At 27.9% G+C, this 20,364-nt stretch overlaps 1 protein-coding gene across 1 annotated transcript; it reads left to right on the top strand.

Moving 5' to 3' along the window:
* The first annotated feature begins 46 nt into the window (after positions 1 to 46).
* On the top strand, positions 47 to 2,497 carry LOC136082244 (uncharacterized). The gene is made up of 4 exons (XM_065800829.1): positions 47 to 940; positions 1,101 to 1,259; positions 1,504 to 1,696; positions 2,034 to 2,497. Exons 1-4 carry the CDS (start codon positions 665 to 667, stop codon positions 2,381 to 2,383), a joined length of 978 nt encoding a protein of 325 aa, XP_065656901.1. The 5' UTR covers positions 47 to 664; the 3' UTR covers positions 2,384 to 2,497.
* The last annotated feature ends 17,867 nt before the right edge of the window (positions 2,498 to 20,364 follow it).

The following is a 20,364-nucleotide window of genomic DNA, read 5'->3' as shown; positions in this document are numbered from 1 at the left end:
AGATTATAGTTTCTTTTTAAAAAAATGTATAATAATTTAATTCTGTTCAATTTTAGAGAAAAGCAGATTCGTGTATTTGTATTCGGTGATTATGAATTCTTGTGTGCAATTTATGGAATAACTGGTGCAAATGGTAAGTACATATTTAATACAGATTTCTTTAAAAAAACTCATCTGGGCCAAATACATGCAACATGATTTATTTTGCTTTCTTAACACAAACTTGTTCAATTACTTTAGGTAGACACTCATGCCTGTTTTGCAACATAAAAAGTCAAGGAATGTCAAATCCAATTAACGATAACATTGAAATGCGATCACTAAAGACACTAGATTTATCTCTAGCAAAATTTAACAACCATGGTGCAGATCCCAAGTTTGCCAAGTTATGTGACAATGTTATTGACCAACGGTTGTTCAATGTGCCACTTGATCAGGTGCCTTGCTTTTATTTATTATTCACATTATTTTGATTTTATTTATTAGGAATTCTTCGCAAATTCACATAATCGTTTATTCAATAGAATACAATACAAGTTATTGGTGGGGTAAATGTAAATGGTGGTGTATGCAATTGTAAATAATAATATAAATTTTCTTCTACTATTAGATAGGAGTTCCTGCTTTACATATCTCACTTGGTATATACTTAAAGTTTTTCAACATGTTAGAAGACTCTTGTCACACAATTGACATAAAAATTGCAGGTCGAATGGCAGTAACCAACCAAACACTTGACTGTGAGGAATTTAATGCATATATAGAGCACCAGCGCCAAATAAATCAACTTCAAATAAGTATTCAAGCACTTGAAGATAAAACACGTGTTATAACAGAAGCACTTGAAATGCAAATAATTTTTAACCCTGAAAATGAAGAAAAAATTAAATTAGTATTTGAACGTCATCTGATTCACTTTGAAAAGAAAAAGAAAGAACAGGTAACAACTTTAATTTTTATTATTTACTAAAAATATTTAATTTAGATTGGTAATTAAACCCGGAATAATACAGCTGAGAATCTTATACATTGGAATATCTAAGTTTTGTTTCATTGGTTATGTTTTTTTGAATTTATCTTAAGAACATATTTAATCATAGATCTCAGAACTGAAAATACTGCTTGAAGCAGACCATATAAAGAAATCATTTGGGCCACTTGTAAACAAACTTGATAAGGTACTTAACTCATTAGGAGTACAAAGACAAGCATATCACGGGAAAAGTTTTGTTGGTAATCATGTTAACAAAATGTTAAAGGTAAAATAATATCTAATACATATTTCCTACATTTATAAAATCTACTTTTTACTAAAAACAAACTCTACGTAAATTTAAATGTAAAATACAGTATAAATATATGTGTGCGTGTGTGTGTGTCTCTGTGTGTGTGTAAGTGGAATAGATGGCTAATACTAACATCATTAGACATAACTAGATACATAATTAACAACAGTTACTATATATAATACATATTTCACAATTATTTTATATATTAAATTAGGAGAAAAGTATCCTTGAACTTTGCAACTCTATACCAAACCTTGTGGTTGAACTTGGGTTCAACGACACTGATATACACAGAGAAACTATTGAAGTTTGTAAAAACTTCAAGGTACTCTTCTCTAAGTTTGGAATATGTCACAAGCTTATTAACTCCTGCAATCAGTTCAATGAAGATAACAAACAGGACCTTGGTATGTCATATGTTATAATTTGGCAGAACACAATAAATAGAGAAAATTATTTTTCTCTATTTATTGTGTTCTGCCAAAAGAGTGCTTAATGTTCTTAAAGAACAGAGCAATAAATTAGTAAGAAACACTTATCTATCTTTTTTCTTCAACTTTAAGTTTCACCATTGCTTGATCATCAGGAAGAGTAGGACTCTTCATGATGATCCAGCAATATATATATGCATATATTATATATATATATATATATATATATATATATATATATATATATATATATATATATATATATATATATATATATATATATATATATATATATACATATTATTGGTTACAGAAAATCGAATCAAAGATTTCATGAAGTACTTCCGTGAAAACTGGCCAAATGCTTCAATCACACCCAAGCTTCATTTGCTGGAGTACCATGCATTACCTTTCATTAGAAAATGGGGAGTAGGACTAGGTACTTATGGAGAGCAAGGTGGAGAAAGTCTTCATGCTGAAATCAACCGCATGAAGAGTACCTACTGCCATATGAAAGGAGTGCGTAGATTAAAAAGCATGATGAATGAGCATTTCATAAAAAACAACCCCACTGTAAAAAAATACCAAAAAAAAGCTCAGCCAAGAAAAAGAAAAATTGTAGATACAAAAAATAATACGATAAAATACTGCAAAATGATTTAAAGAAAATAAATGGCAGTATTAAAGCCTATATAATATTTCTGTCAGTATTTTTAACCTTTCAAATAAAAAGAAAACTTACTAATCTTTAAAAGCATTATATTATCACAAAAAAAAGTAACCGGTTTTTGATTTTTGCTTTAAACAATTCACGAACTTTTATATTAGAAAAAAAAAATCAAGGTAGTCACTAAAAAATTTAAAACTTATGAATATAGACTACAATGTAAGCACAAGTTAAACTTCGCCTAAAAAACAGCTTAGTTTCACTTTAGTCCCACTTCTATTCTCTTTGTAAAATTATATAAATGATACCTTTGATGACACAGACCATAACTAAAGTATTGTTTTGATATCATTTCTTATAGACTATTTAGAAATATCTACAAATAAATCTAATTTGAAGTTTAGCAACTTTATTAGTAATTCTTTGTTTACTTGCGGACATTATTGTTTATCAACATTTGAGCAGAATATAACGCATGCGCATAATAAATGTCCATTACTAAACCACCGTGAGTCTGAATCAGACGATGTTCTCCTCAATATAGGAAAGTATTTTATAAAAGTTGAAAAAAGTAATATTCTGCTTACGTCGATCGATTGTTATTAAAATGATAAATAACTATCTATGTGCTTACTTCCTCAATTACTTTGGTCAATAATTATCTATGTGCTTACTTCCTCAATTACTTTGGTCAATAATTATCTATGTGCTTACTTCCTCGATTACTTTGATCAATAATTATCTATGTGCTTACTTCCTCGATTACTTTGGTCAATAATTATCTATGTGCTTACTTCCTCAATTACTTTGGTCAATAATTATCTATGTGATTACTTCCTCAATTACTTTGGTCAATAATCAATAAAATAATTTTTAATATTGAGCAATAGATGCATCTATTTTTTTTTTTTTTTTAATAAGTTTTCTTATGTAAATTAGTTTTCTCTTCCTTTTTTAGTGATCAACCAATTAGAATAAACTTTTCATTTTTGTTATTTTTCTCATTGGTTATAATATTGAATGATTTTATAAATAAAAAATAGTTATCAGCCATATCCAAAGTTCTACATTTATATCAAATTTTAATTTTAACTTTAAATACCTGTATATTTCTATGAAGATTGAAAGCTTTTTTCTTTTTGTATAACGATTTTTCCATCTTATGGGTGAGTCTATTCACAATCACTTGCAAATAGACTATCTTATTATAGTCTATAATAATATGCAGTCTATTTGCACATAAGTAAAAAAACTTAAACTTTAATTATTTAGAACAAAAATTAACAAAAACTAATTTAAATCATGTATTTTGAAAGCGATTTAATTTGAAATATTATTAAAAACTAAAATTGCTTATATATAATTTAATTTTCGTTCTCAAAAAAAACAACAGGCTAACAGATAAAATAAATTTTGTTTAATATCCCTATAGTCAGTCTGTATATATACACTGCACTGTGTGCCTCACACCCAAGCGGAAATAATTTATTTGAAAAAAAATGTCCACCAAAAACGGTTTGCATTTTCGAAATCGCGATACTTTGAACAACTATTATCTGAATTTTGAAAATATTCTGTCGACATCTTTTACATCAAAAAGGGCTTAAGCGGGCAAATCATGGATTTTTGGTGTTCAAAATAGGTAACTTCCGAAGATGGTGCAAATTTTAAACTTAGTAATATTGACCATGGTATCAAATAAGAATTTTTTACAAAAAAATTAAAGTGGTAGGAGCCTGGGAACAATATACACCTGAAAAATTGGGACCCACTGTCCCACATGTGGAAAGAAGAAAAAAAACTTTTTTTTTTGCAGTATCCTAAAGTAGATTAAAATTTATCGGAAAAATTAATTTATTTAAAAAAAAGAAGGAAAGTTTAAAACCCCCTCTATTTTAGGGGGTTTCAAACATTTCTTCATTTTTTTTTATTTGAGGGGGTTGTCAACTTTACGGGGTCTTAACTTTAGAACATTAAAATAGTTTTTACTAAATGAGAATTATACGGATGACTTTTAGTCGATTTTATAATGGTAGAATTTTTTTTTAAGTGCTATTATTGGCCCCTTTCCAAACAAATACTTAATGGAAAATTTTAAACAATACATTAATTACGGTAAGAAAACGTTTTCAGTACAGGTCAAACGTATAAACAACATTCCTCTGTTTTGTATACTTCCTTGTGATTTTTTATCTGCTGCAGTAGTTCATAAAAAAACTTGTAATATTGATTAGTATTGCTCATATCGTTTTAAGATGCTAAACATTAAAAGCTTTCATAAAGATAATAGAGCCTTAGTCTGCCTAATTTGTTTTTCAAAAGGATCAGGAGTGACAAAAGTTAAAGACGGAAGTGTAATATTTAACAAAAATCAAAGGAAGTATACCTACCAGAAATAAGTTATTCTGTGTTTGTGACATTTGTAAAATTGCTCGAACTAAAATTACTCCAGGATCAACATCTGAAAATAGAGGAAGAATCCCACCTTTGCACTCTACCAACAAGAAGAAGAAATTTAACAGAAGAACTTGACAAAGGTAGAGCAAACCTTTTATTTTTGATTTAATATTTCAAACTTGAAATTAAGAAATTTGTATAAAATATTTCAAACTTGAAATTAAGAAATTTGTATAAAATATTTCAAACTTGAAATTTGTATAAAATATTTGAATTATAAAAGAATAATTTTGAAACGTTAAAATAGTTTTTGAGAAAAAAGTAATCTTGAGGAAATTATTACAATTTTAAAATCAAATAGTTTAAAATACTTTTGTGCTTTTGATATGAAATCGGTCAATATATTTTTTAGAATTGAAAGTGTAGCAGCAACACATCCTTGCTCTTGGTGTAACATTAGCGAAGAAAAAATGCAAGATTTTGAAAACCACGGTAAGCTCAGAACTCTAGGAAGTATCCGTTCATTAGCTAATGCTTAACCACCTATAGATGTAAAAAAAAATCCAAGCTTTCAGCTGCATCTTACATTAATTGTGTTAACCTTCCATCTGCCTGATGACGTAAAAGTTATTGAAATCCTAGCTTCAGTGGAACTTTATTTACTTTGTAGAAATACAAACAGAACTTATGATAATCTTGAAAAATATTTGTAATCTAGGGATACCACTTTATCGGCAAACCAGTGGAACCAAATTGTAGGTTTTTAAAGGCTTAAGCGTCATGGTTGTCAATTTAAAGATGGATAATGTTCGAAACTGCTATTCTCGTGTTAGAGGAATTAATATAATCTTCCAAACTGGAAAAAGATGAACATATCATTTCTAATCTGTTAAAGTTACATGTTTTGGTTCTAGTTTGTTAACTGAATATGAGCCAAGCATTAACGAAACAAAGATGCTTATTTTAATTTTTGTTTACGAGTGTCACCAAAAGTGCTCCCTCTTAACAAGCTTACATGTGAATTTCTTTTACTTATATCAAATTTCCAATCCAAATAAAGGATTGGGTTTTTTGGTCTGAACAGGCCTCTGGATCTTTTCATTATGGTTTCAAACAGTTTTGGGGGAGTGGATAAAAAGTTTTAATAGCCTTAAAGACTATCCGTTAAGCCTGCTTAAAGTCACAATTACGCACAACTCCAGACATAACTTCTATAAAAAGTTTTGCTTAAAAGTTAAATATGTTATAATATTTATGTGTAATATTTATCTTTTAGAAGCTATTATTGATTGTAAATGGAAATATTAATTTGTGTCTTTTAAACCATTCTCTAATTGAAAAACAATTGAATATATACTAAAAGATCAATTTCAAGATTTTTTATTGTTTAAGGTAACAGTTCAAGGTAAGTAACCTCAAGGTATGTATTTTAACACTTATACAAATATGTTTAAAAAAATCATAGTGATCATAGTTTGGGAACAATATTATCCTCAAATTAGGGCCCTAAAGTCCACAATTTTTTAGGAAAAGAGGCAATGATAGCACTTGATAGCACAATGATGGCAAAAAATCTCTATTTTAACGTTCAAAAGTTATTAACTCGTAAAGTTGACAACCTCCTCAAATAGAGGGGGTTTCAAACTTTTCTAGGTTGCCATTTTGTATACAATAAGAATTTTTTTTTGATAAATTAATTTTTCGGATGAATTTTTGATCTATTTTAAGATGATGCAAAAAAAAAGTCTACTTTTTCTTCCTTACTCATTTGGGACAGTGGGTCCCAATTTCTCAGGTGTATATTGTTCCCAGGTTCCTATCATTGTAATTTTTTGAAAAACATTCTTAAATGATACCAGTATCAATATTATAAAATTTAAAGTTTGCACCATCTCTGTAAGTTACCTTGTCTGTCACCATCTCTGCAAGTTCAATGGGCAAAGCAATATCAGAATTGGACAATCAAACAATGGAAAAATATTTTATGGAGTGATGAGTCACCATTTTGTTTGCGCTTCAGTGGACGGTCACGTGTTTGGCGGTTACATATAATGAACGTTACAATCCATTAGTAACACAGACAACAGTAAAACGCGATAAAAAAGTGAATTTATGGGGATGTTTTACTTCATCGGGTGTTGGTCGTTTGTTTAAAATTCCTGGTATTATGGACAGTAAAATGTACAAACAAATGTGAAAAATTATTTGAAGAACAAAAAATTAGTGGTTCTTTCTTGGCCAGCTCAAAGTTCTGATCTGAACCCTATCAAGAATCTCTGGAGTATATTGGATCATGGAATCAAGACAAGAGTTCCAAAAAATGAAGAAGATTTGTTTCAAATTCTTCAAAATCAATGGAAGAACATTTCTAGGGAACTCTTACAATCACTTGTTGAGAGTATGCCTCGTCGGTGCAAGGCAGCGATCAAAAGCCGTGGCTTCACCACAAAGTATTAGTTTGGTCTATTTCGTTATTTCAATAAAAATTCTCAAATTTTCGTAATTTTTTTCTTGTTTTTTTTCTATTTAAGAATAAATGCACCAAATAAAAATTTTTTGTTTATTTTTTTCTATATCAGTTGTAAAAATTTAGTTGAGTTCTCTTGCATGTCTATCTAAGCTTTTTTTTTGTCGGACACTTTATTTATATACATACTGTGTCCGACAAAAAAACACCGAATTAAATGAAGAACACCGAATAAAATGCAATAAATAAAAAGTCAATAGCGCAAAAAAATGCATCAAAACAGAATACGAGAGTTACCAAGATGAAGAAACAAACGTATACGTAAAAAATATAGTATTAGGCCTCTTGTTGCAAAAAAAGGATTGTAGTGAGCGTGACAAATATAATTTACTATTATTTCTGTTTTTTGTTCTGTTTTAATCACAAACAAAAAGATATATGCTTTAAATTTATATCTCTCTTTTTCAACTTTTAACATATTTTCTTCTTTAATAAAATAAGTTAAATAAGAGATTCACATTAAAACTATTAATAAATAAAAAAAAATTTTAATTTCATCTCTATTTTTTTATAACCTTTTATTTCAATTAAATAACCTCAAATGTTATAATAAACTAAAGATATTAGATATTAATTGTAAAATTTCAATAAATACTCAAAGATTTAAAATATATAAATTGATTCATAAAAGATAAATGGATAATTACCTCCTACTAAAAAGAAAAAGGAATTATTATTTTTGCAAAACTAAAAATGTATATTTTTTTACACTTTTTTTAAATTTCACTGCGTTGCACAGTGGGCTAGAATTGACTAAAAATGGCAAAACTATTTATGGGTTAAATATAGATATATGATACATGTTTAAAGAGGTTTTTGGGGCCAAGAATTTCATTTTAGGGTCCCATTTTAATTTTGGAGTGGTCATGACTACACAAGTGGTTATTTTAGGGGTTGTCAAGGTTAGTCATGGAGTTACTCGATGGTTTTTAAATTAAAATATATATATATATATATATATATATATATATATATATATATATATATATATATATATATATATACAGGGTGACCACAAAGTATCCGCAGACAGATAAAGAGCTTAATAAAAAGCATGTAGAAAGTATTTGGAACACAAATTTTATTTTAAAACATTTATTGAACTATAACAATTATGATTCAAAGATTGAATTCGAGTTTCCTCCATCAGCAAAATAACAGGCCTGTAGGCGTCTCGGGAATGCTTCGACGGTGGCGAGCAAGTAGGCAGGGTCCAGAATCCCAAGCTTTCAGTAGTGATTTTTTTAAACTTTCAATATTTTTATGTGGCTTTTGGCATGCCTTTCCTTCAGGACGCTCCAGACTGAGAAATCCATCGGGTTAAGATCGGGGGCTCGATGGCGGCCATTGAGAAAAGTTGATAAAATCAGGAAAAGTTGCCGCTCAAAGGAGAAACGCGCACCATTCTAAAAAAACCAATTGAACATAGTATACAAAGTATATAAAGTAAAGTATATAAAGTTTATGACATAATATTAACCAAAAACAACAAATAAATAAGAAAATACATAAGTGCTTTTATGCTTATATTTTCACAGATGAAACCGTCTCGTGTGCGGATACTTTGTGGTCACCCTGTATATATATATATATATATATATATATATATATATATATATATATATATATATATATATATATATATATATATATATATATATATATATATATATATATATATATATATATATATATATATATATATATATATATATATATATATATATATAGGGTTAGGACTATTGTAATTGCAATTGTAAAAATATTGTAATATTACAGAAACAATTAAAAAATTTTGTTTTGGTATTGTATTGCTGTGATGAAAAACAATTACAATAAGTATTGTATTGTTTTTTTCTAACAATACAATAAAATTCGAGAACTATTGTATTGTATTGTTTTGATGAGATAAAATTACAATAACTATTGAATTGTTTTGATGAAAACAATTACAATAACTATTGTAGTGTATTACTTTACATTAAAGTAGAAAAGCTAACGTATTTTAACGTATTTATATTCATATCTGACGAACTTACTAATATTTTTGCAATTTTTTATTTACGGATTTGCAATATATTGCAAATTTTATTTTTTACATATTTAGATTTCGCATCACCTATCTTGTTATGTATTTCTAAGCTTAAATAGCCGCAAAATATTGCCATCTGATGATAGCCTTACTGTTATGAAAAATAACATTCATAAATTATTTTATTCAGCCCTTTTCTTTTTTCCTCTTGATTTTAATGCTGCAAAGGAACTTAAAATATATATGAAAACTAAGTTTAGTAACACAAACAGTTAAACATAATAATTTTTCCTAAATAAAAATGTTAATGTCTTTTATTACAATAACAATATATTGTTATTGTATTGCAAAGACGAATTACAATATAATATTTATTGTTATTGTAGTGGGTCATTACAATACATTTTTTTTTCAGATATTGTTATTGTTTTATAAAGATGAATTGCAATACAATATTTATTGTTATTGTATTACAGAATTACAATAGTTATAAATCACAAGTATTGTTATTGTTTCTAAATTAAGTCAATACAATAACAATAGTTTTTGTAACTGTTATTGTTTTCATTACAATTACAATAGTCCAAACCCTAATATATATATTTATGTGTATATATATATATATATATATATATATATATATATATATATATATATATATATATATATACAATTATATTTTTTAGTTTGTCTGACATTCAAAGTCATTGAAATTATCGGTTTGAAATGGCTTGGATGCCCAGTTAATGAAACAAATTTTAATGCATTATTAAATGAACAATCACTGGAGTTTGTGGTCGACATCCAACAAACAGATACCTTTAACAACCAATCTCTATCTCAATCTTCAGGTTCTCATTCCGATCTTCAATCATCATGCTCCACGTCATTCAGCTTTCTTAATGACTTACAAAACAACGATATTTTTTCTGAAGATATTAATAGTCGCAAGCAAAGACGCCTTAATGATTTTTTTCCTGTTCTTTTTCCATCAACTCCATCAGCTCAAATCAATTTTGCAACCTCAATTGATGTTACCAAAAATTTTTAACCATGCTCAAACATGTTCAACAGTATATTTATCTTCAAATACCAATCAGTTGATAGACACTTTAAATTCAAAACGAAAAAGGTATTTTCATATAAATGTAACTGCTGTACTTTTACAACTTTTAGGTATTGTTTGATGAAGAATCACTTACAAATTCATGGAAACAAAACTTCTGATCATTTGCGATATATGTTTTTCAAAGTTTAAGACACTTGATGGATTTCAAAAGCATACCCAGCAATGTTTAGCACTTGTAGAAAATAGTCTTGATGTTGAAATAATTGAAGAAGTAGAACAATATCAAGTAACTGACGATTACTTAGGAGCATTAGCTTTGCATCTTCAGGGTAAGCACAGGTGTGCTCAATTCACTTTTTTTGCATCTAAAGGAAATGCTGTCAGTGCCAGATATTAATGTTTCTAAACTAAAATCTTGCTGTGAAATTTTATCATTTCAAAATTGTCGTGAGAAGTATTTTGTGAGAGTATTCAAAATTAGTTAAATCTGTTGGACTGAAGAAACAAGGTTGTATTGTATCATTTTTAGACACATTGTCTTTTTTACTTCAATCTCCTGAGATTGCTAAATTTATTAATCATAAAATAAGTATAGCTATTTACTGTGATGATCTCGGCATCACAAATCCAATTGGTAAAGCTTGATCTAAACACAAACTCTGGGTAATGTATTTTCAAATTCTTAATATTTCTGCAAAATACCGTGGCAGAACATCAACCATATTTCCTTTAGCATTTACAGGTAGCAAGATGGTGAAAGACAGTTTCTTCCTTTGTGAGCTGTTAAGTGATTTTTTTGATGTGATGTCAAAACGTATGGCAGGGATAGAGTTAACAGTATTAGGAGTTCCTAAAGTAATAACAGGTGAGTTGTGTTGTTTTTCTGGCAATTCGTTAGCTGCAAATGCCATTGGTGGATTTAAAGAAGGCTTTAGCAGGAAGACTGTTATGTGCTGCAGAGTGTGTAATTCAACTAGAGGGGAGATGTATGCAAATAATAGACACGAGCAATGTTCTATACGTGATTTGAAAAAACACTTAATTAGATTAAAAGAGTTAGATTCTGGACTAAGACCTAAAGATAGAATTAGGTGGTCAAAGTGTTATGGGATATCCTCGTCAAGTGTGCTTTTATTAATTTTAACTTTAAGAACATTCCATATACAGCATGTAAGGCAATGATAGCAAACATCACTGCACAATTTTTTAATTCAATAGGTGTGATTAAAACTGATATCTATTGTGAGGAGGATGAGTTAAAATATATGTCAGGAGCAATACAAAGTGCAAAAATTGATGGCATTTTATATAAAATTGGATCATTTATAACTGTTTTTGAAAATGACTAGCTTGTTTTCCATCAAATCACTAAAATAATATCAAAATCTAGAAAGGGACACTTTGAAACGATCAAGTTAAACACTGTGCATTTTAAGGTTTATTCCACCTGCAGATTGCCTGCATTTTCTTCAAGGAATATTGTAGTCATCCTTGTATTTCCACTTGCTATTCCAAATTTATCTTTTACTAGTGTTTCAAATCAGCAAATACAATAAAATTGGTGGAATTTATTATCTTTAAGACTGTTCAAGATCATATTTTAAACCAATCTTCATTAAAGTTTTTAAAAAGAGTTTATATATACACTAAAAGCTAAATAATAATAAATATTGGGAATACTAAAACTCTGTTTTATTTATTTTGTAATTATTAGATAATAATGGCTATAAAGAAATATAAAATCTTTTCCTAATAGATTTAGATTTTATATATTTTTTATATATAAAAATAATCCAACTAAAATTAGTTGTGCTAAATCTACTAACATGTTAAATAAGATACTAGTATGAATCTGGGATTATGAAACATTTTGTTGAGTAACTCTCTGGCTTTCAACTTTTTAATAAACTCAACTTAAAGTTTTACAGAAAAAAGTTGTATTGTTAAATGGTATAAACAATATTTTTTTTTCACTTATGTTAAACATAATATTGCTGTAAAAATATATAATATTTATATGTGATATTGCTGTAAAAAATATATAATATTTATATGTAATATTGCTGTAAAAAATATATAATATTTATATGTGATATTGCTTTAAAAAATGACTATTTTAATATTTTATAATGTTGTTATTTTACTTTTTAATGTTGAGATTTAAAAGTTCATGTTTATAAGGTTTTAAAATTAGGATATTTTTAGATGTCTAAAGTCAAACTTCCTCAATCGGATGTGGATCTTCTGTTAACTTATTTTTCTAAGCCAATTACAGAATTGCTCAATGGAGCTAATAATGTTTATGTTATGAAAGAACTAAAAAATGCTCTTACTCAATTTTCAGCATTAAAGGTGACTGGCAATGACCCATTTGGTAACAGAGTTCCTTTCGCAACTCAAGACTACTTTAAAAAACCTCTATCCTGAGTTCAAGGATGAATGGGTATGTTTTTTATAAGTAGTTTTCCACATTCTTTTTTCTTGTTGTAACTCTTTCATTTTATAAAAAATGTATTAATAATAATAAAATTTTTTGCTATTGATAATAATAAAAACCGCTCAACAATCTGAAATCGCTTACTGCTTAAAATAGTTTAATGTGTATGTAAATTGTTTAACGCTTATGACAAGGCCTGAAATATCTTTTATACATTGTTTTCTGTCATTCACATTCACCAACTTAACTTGCGTTTATTAATAAACTTGTGTCTGACTTGTTGGTTTATAAAATAAAGCACACATCCAATGTAACAAATTATGTAGTCTCCATAGATTGTTTAGGAATTTTTCATCGATTTTGATTGGTTAATTTGTGAGGTTTCCATTGTGTTGGTAGTTTTTTTTGTTGAGCTTGTTTTGAACAAAACAATTGATTATGGAATTACAATGATTAGATTTGATGAAAAAAGGATAACTGTTTAATAATTGTATTTGGTTTAAACCTATGTTTTAGGAACCATTATTTCTGTATTTAGGAACCATTATTTGGGCAGATAAGCAATAATCTCCGTCAACAAAGATGGTCTAAGATGAATGAAAGTTCCCGAAAATTTTTACAACTAGCTAGAGAGCATATTAGTTTAGCCATCAAAGATATTGCGACACTTGCTGAACCAGTTTTATCAATAATTGAAGCTGAGTTAGAGCTCAAGGTATTAACAGTTAGTTTGGCTATCAATAACATCTTTTGCATCAATACAGAAAATAAATCTATTTTCTTTACATATCTTGATGCAGCCTTTGATTTGTACGGATATTTAACTTTTAAGATGGTTTCTTGGAAATTCCTGAAGTAATTGGGCAAAACAAGATGGATAAGAAGGAAAAAAATTAAAAATGTTTATGTATTTTATATAAAATAAACATTTAATTAATAATTTTGGTAACCAAATATGAAACTTATACTTTATTTTGTTAGAAAGTTAGGTACAACCAAAAATAAAACACATTAATAAGATAACAAAGAAACTTTTTTTTTTTCATTATTCACCTCCTCAAGGCCGAGAAGGACACTACAGATGAGGAGGCTACTTAATAGTGGTTATAACCCTCTCTCAACTCTATAACTCTGAAACACGAACCTTGACGAACAAGGCTGCTGCGCGGAGAAGCAAGTTAAGTGCGGTACTACCAGGGACGTGGTGGGGATCGAACTCGGAACCTCTTGCTTATGAAGCGAGTGCTTTACCACTACACCATTACAGCATTTTAACTTATTTTTACTTACATGTGATAGCAAAAAAAGAACACCTTTGCTTTTTTTAGAAATAAATATTTTTTGCAGTTCCATTATGCTTGAAACAACATTCACATTATCACTAAAAAAAAAAACTTCACATTATTTTATAATTAAATTTAATTAAAATTACTGACGAAAGTCCTGAAAATTTTAATAAACCATAACCTGTATGACCTTGTAAAATAATAAATATAGCTTTGAAGAAGAGATTTTTTATTGACTCCAAATTATATCTGTGTGTGTGTTTGTGTCTGTGTGTGTGATATTATTTATGCTTTTGTTTTAATAAATACCAATAGTTAATGATTATAAAAAGTTTAGAACCCTAAAAATAGTACCTGTGTCTGCAGATGTTACTGGTTTGGTTCAGGGGCGGACTGGGAAGGGTTCGGCTCACTATTTCAAGTTCATTAGCGGCCCTATTACTACAGGTCCACACCCCCCCCCCCCAAAAAAAAAAATGTTTACTCATATTGTGATTAAGGGCCTTTATAAACTTTGTGGGTCGAAGGCCAAATTATCTTTTGTACAAAATAATAATTACTGAATGTTATGAATATGTTAATGGTTTTTATACCATTATTATATTTATGTTGTTGTACAATATCTAAATAGTTGATATTGTCATCAACATAACTTTTGCTAAAATCTTCTATAAATTAGTATGAAAACATAACATAGATGCATAATAATATAATCAATGTGATAAATTTGATATAACATAAAACATAATTCAACAAAATAAAAGTAATGATACTTTATGGCCTTATGCCCTTATAGGTACTTAGATAGTTAGGTACAGTTAATATAAATTGAAATATTTAATATTTTGACAACAGCTTAGACATTAACGGTGATGAACTCTTTACTATTTCAAGTATGTCTTCAAATTCAATTTTGTCTAAAATTTCTTTTTTAACTGTCATAAGGAGAAATGCTTTCAAGTGTTCATTTCCAAGAGAAGAACGAAAACGATTTTTAATTATTTATAATTTACTAAAAACACGCTCGCAATTTACTTGACTCACGGATAGTGTTAATACAAATTCTAAAACAGTAAAAAGATTAGCGTATAAAGGAGAATGCATACTGAGTGAATAAATTAGTTTGTAAACACACAAGAGACAAGAATCACGATTATGTCCATTATCATTTTCTCTCATAGACTTGTCACATCCTTAAAAAAAAAATGAATTACCAATTAAGTTTTTAGTTATACTTGTTTATACACCTTGGTTTAAGTTACAACCTACCTAAATTGTTTTTTATTTTACCTGTCCTGATATCAGTGGGATGTTCATATAAATTATCATTAATCCCATCATCTTCTTCATGGCTATTGTCATCAATGCTATCATATATTATACGATTGGATTTGTTCAGCGGTTGTTTAACACTATTGTAAATACTTGAAAAATGTTTTAATTCAGCAATTAACAATGGATGGTCTACTGACGCTAAAGTAGACAATTTTTGTAACGCTGACTCTGGAAGATCATCTGACTTCAAATCCTTAAAATGTTTTGGTAAAAGATATTGCATGTCAACAATTAAACTTGTATTATTTATAAATCTCTCTGACAGGCTAGTTTTTAGTTGATCAATAATACACAGGAATACTTCAATCTTAAATTTTTATTTGGGATTTATTGGTGATTCATCGCTACATATTTCGTCAAACATTCGCTTTCTTGTACGTCTTATTCTGTTTTGCTTAAACTCGGATTCGACAGTTATATCTTCAGGTAATTTAACAGTTGTTAACTTGGTATTCGTATGCGAACAAAATTTTTCTGATTCTGACATAACATCATCAAAATTAATTTTATCTATTTCTTTAATAGTTGTTTTGACCATTTCCCATGCAGCAAGGAGGTCTAAATTTTTAGTTTGTAAATAAGTTGACGAAAAACCAACAGTAATAAATATTTTTAAAAATACATGAGCTGTACATATGGTTTTAAAATTGCATAAATTTTCTATTAAAGACGAGGCCTCGGATGAAGACTTTGGATCAAATTTACTTGATGTGGTAACAAAGTTAAGAGCACTAAGAACAACTGGATAAAAACAGTCAGCACCACTGAAAACCCATTTTAATGCTTTTTCTCGTGACCACCATCGGGTTTCACCAATTTTTTGAAGTTTTCTTAATTTATTCTTACTAGTTCCTAGTTGTTCCTGTTGTTCTTTCCAAACATTCATTATTTTGTAAGAGTCTGAGAAGAATGTTGATAGACAATTCAGTAATCCAAATAGTTTAATAGCATCTTTATTATCACAAGTATCACAAATGCATAAATTCAAAATATGTGCATAACACCATATGTAAATACTGTTTTCATTTTCTTTTTTTATATACGCATGAAGTCCATTGAAATCTCCTCGCATCTTAGCAGCACCATCAAAAGACTCACCAACAATGTTTTTAAAATTAATCGAATGGTCATCAAAACATTTTTTTAATAATTCATACATGCCTTTTCCAGAAGAATTTTTTACTTCTAATACAGCAAAGAGACGTTCCTTTACTTCAGATTTAAAAACATATCGTATACAAACAGCAGCTTGGTCTGTAGACCCTATATCTTGTGTGCTGTCTACCTATGAACAAAATATTTAAAATATGTATTATATACACATATAGAAAAAAAAATAATTTTCAAATAACATACTTGTATACTAAATTGTTTATCTCCCAATTCACCTTTAATTTTTCTTCTTATTAACTCTAATATAGCTAAGATAACTTTATTAACTGTATTCTTAGAGAGCATTGTTACTAAAGATCCTCTTCCTTTAGAATTATTAGAAATATTTTCTTTGCGCTTTTTACTACTTTCAATTGCAACTGTCAAATAGTCCTTTAAAATTGAATCTCGCTTGGCTGTAAACTTTAAGAGTTCTAAAAAGTTTCCTCTATTATAGTTAATATTCTCACAGTTAATATTATATAAAGATTCAGATGAACCTCTATAAGGGAGATTTTGTTTCCCCAAAAGCTTAACAATTTCAAAAACTTGCTCTAAAACATGAATACGTTCAAGTGCTTGTTTTTTTTTTAAATTCATCATATTTATATTCACAGAATTTTCAATATTGTAATTATTGGATGCTAAAATAGTACGCTCCCACAGCTAAACCATGAACTTGACTATTTTTATGTGATTCAATGGTGGCATAAATATTTTTGAAATTTGTACATCCAGAGCAAAAATTACTAGCTGAAGAACTGAATACCATACAAATTGTGCAATAAACAGCTTCTACATAATTATTGCCTTTACATTTTACAGTCAACCATTTTCTTGGTATTAAATTACCTTTTAGGTCTGTTCGATTATATATTTTGTGAAGAGACCAAGCTACATTTTCTAAAAACTTAGGTTGACAAGGGTGAATTGTATTAACAAACTCCAATTTTTGAACCACGGTTAAATTTTTAGGATTTGTCGGAAATTTTAAATCAACTTGTATAGTATAACCATAATTTTCCTACAAAAAAAAAATCTCATATAAATTTAATGGGTAAACTATCTAATTAAAATGGCAATAAGTCGATATACAAACCGAAATAAAATCAGAACCAGTTTTTCCAATACTGCTATTCATAATACCTGTCTCATCATCTATGATACTATTGATATTGATATTAGAACGTATAATAATATCTTCTACCTAATGCAATCAAACAATTAGAAACATAAGTTTTTTGTATTTTATAGTCTACAAGACTACAACACAAATTTATTTAAAAGTATTAGTTTTTTTAAATATCTTTGTGTACATTTTTTTTTATTTACATTTTATGTATTTTAATATGGTATATAAGGTACTTTAATACTTTGTACTCACACTAAAAAATGTAGGATTTTTCGTTTCATCAGATTCTATTACTAATTCCAAACTTTTTTCATTGATGTTTAAGTTATTGGAATTATGCACAGTAGATGTACTATTACATACAGGATCTGTAATGATAATTCCAATATAAGTTATTTTGCATAAGAAACATAAGTTTTTTTATTCTATAGTCTACAACACAATATTAAAATAAAAGTGTATAGCTAGGTTTTTTTTAAAAATACCTTTGTGTAAATTTTTTCTTTATTTACATTTAATATATTTTAATGTGGTAGGCAGTCTTGTTAAGAATACTTTTCAAATGTATTTGAATATAAATACAAATACTTTTTAAAAATATTCAAAATACTTAACAAATATATTTTTTTAGTTCAATAAATTGCATATTATAAATGTTATTTTTATTAATAATTATTAATATATAATATATAATTAACACGATATGCAAATGTATAGATATTTAAACTTATTTATAAATGTTTCAATGACTAAATATAATTCTTTAATAAGTAGTAAGTACAAGTGTTCCGTATGCCATTGTAGAGAGGAGCAGATGGGGGTTTCAGTCATTTTGTTATGTGCTTGTGTTTTGGGAAACCTATTTATGAATTCTCATAAGTCAAAACTATTAACATTAAATAATAATACTTTAGAAACAAAATTTAAATTAGTATATTACGAAAAATTGGTAATTGGAATTTCGAGTTGAACATTAGAATAAAAGTATTTAGTATTCTCGAATAAAAATACAAAACAAAGTATTTTTTAAATATTAAAAAATACACGGGTTGAAAGAATTTGAAAAGTATTTAAAATACAAAAAAAGTATTTAAATACAAGTATTCGAATACTTAACAAGACTGGTGGTAGGTATATAATATACTTTAATACTTACACTTGAAAATATAGGAATATTTGTTTTTATTTCGAATTCCGATGTATCATCATTAAAGTTATCTAAAAATGTTAATGCAATATAAATTAAAATAGGTACTTAAGAACTTAAGGTACTTCATGTCTTCATATATATATTTATTATTTATATACATATACTATCTATAACATACCCACTCAGAATTGAATTATATAAACTTATAAACTTACCACTTCGTGTATTGATAGTTGAACAAAATTGTAATTTCTTTTGTTTTGGATGACTTTCTGCTGCTTTCAGTTCGGCAATTCTTTTATCTCTAATTTTTTCCGCTCCTCCTTTACGATTAGTTTTAACTTTATTCATTTTTATTTTTTAGAATTGACTATTAGTCCGTAGTCGTATCTTATATTATACTCGTAAGGTTAATGCACCTATTGTACTTTCCAATAAATGTACGACGAACAGTATAGGTATACTACAACAAATTATTATTAACTTAATAATTGTTCCGGCAGTTGTAGTCAGTTTCTTCCTGATATACACCACCACGGTACCACCCACTGACCACAACCCCACACACACACACACACACACACACACACACACACACACACACACACACACACACACACACACACACAATATATTGTTCGTATTTATTTATAGATTATAACGTAAATACGTTGCTATCCATGGCGTATATTGATATTATCATATAATTATGATATAATACCGATATCCTATAAGACGATAACGTTCGCAGAAACAAAATATTTTTGTTTGTTTTAAATTTTGATGTCTATTTATATTTTAATATTTTATACTATGTGTCTATGTGTTAACGGGAAACGGCCACGTCCAATATAACAATAATTTATATTATGTTATAAATTATAATAAAAGATAGTAAAAAAAAGTGCAAATATAAAATTATAGATGTCTTTGCTTGAGGCCCAAAACGTTTAAGCAGGTACCGGCCCACTGTGCGATAGAATAGTGGCACACCGGGCCAGTCTGCTACTGTATATAATCCATATATTTTGATGAGGTTGTCTGCCTGTTTTCTTTTTTCTTTTTTTCTTTTATTTATGAGTGATATCAATGGCAATTGTGACATTAGTAGCAATGGTAAAGTTATATCTTTTCGAAATATTTGTAAAGAACCAATAAAATGTTTATGATTTTATGTTATACCCTATTTTATGATGTGTTTTTTCAATGATAATCTTACCGATGATGTCTTTTAAAATCATTATAAATGACATTTTGAAGAGGTTTTTTTTCTTGTTATCTTTTGTATTTTGCAGTCTTTAATGGCATTGACATATGTTAGCAATGATAAGGTTGTATCTTTTCAAAATGATTATAAATGACTTCGTAAAAGAAAATGCCTTTTTAAATTATTGTTCATTTTGTTTTGTAACCTTTAGTGGCAACAGCATTTAGTAGCATTTAAAGTTACATGTATCTTT

This window comes from Hydra vulgaris, chromosome 07 (assembly GCF_038396675.1).
Source record: "Hydra vulgaris chromosome 07, alternate assembly HydraT2T_AEP".
Lineage (NCBI taxonomy): Eukaryota > Metazoa > Cnidaria > Hydrozoa > Anthoathecata > Hydridae > Hydra > Hydra vulgaris.
Note: the sequence above shows the minus strand (reverse complement) of the source record. Positions and strands in the feature narration are given on the sequence as shown.

Excerpts from the sequence above, each read along its gene's own strand:
- LOC136082244 (XM_065800829.1), top strand. The coding sequence starts at position 665 with ATGTTAGAAGACTCTTGTCACACAATTGACATAAAAATTGCAGGTCGA. Across the intron at positions 941-1,100 it reads AAAAGAAAAAGAAAGAACAG|ATCTCAGAACTGAAAATACT; the intron begins GTAACAACTTTA and ends ATTTAATCATAG. Across the intron at positions 1,697-2,033 it reads AGATAACAAACAGGACCTTG|AAAATCGAATCAAAGATTTC; the intron begins GTATGTCATATG and ends TATTGGTTACAG.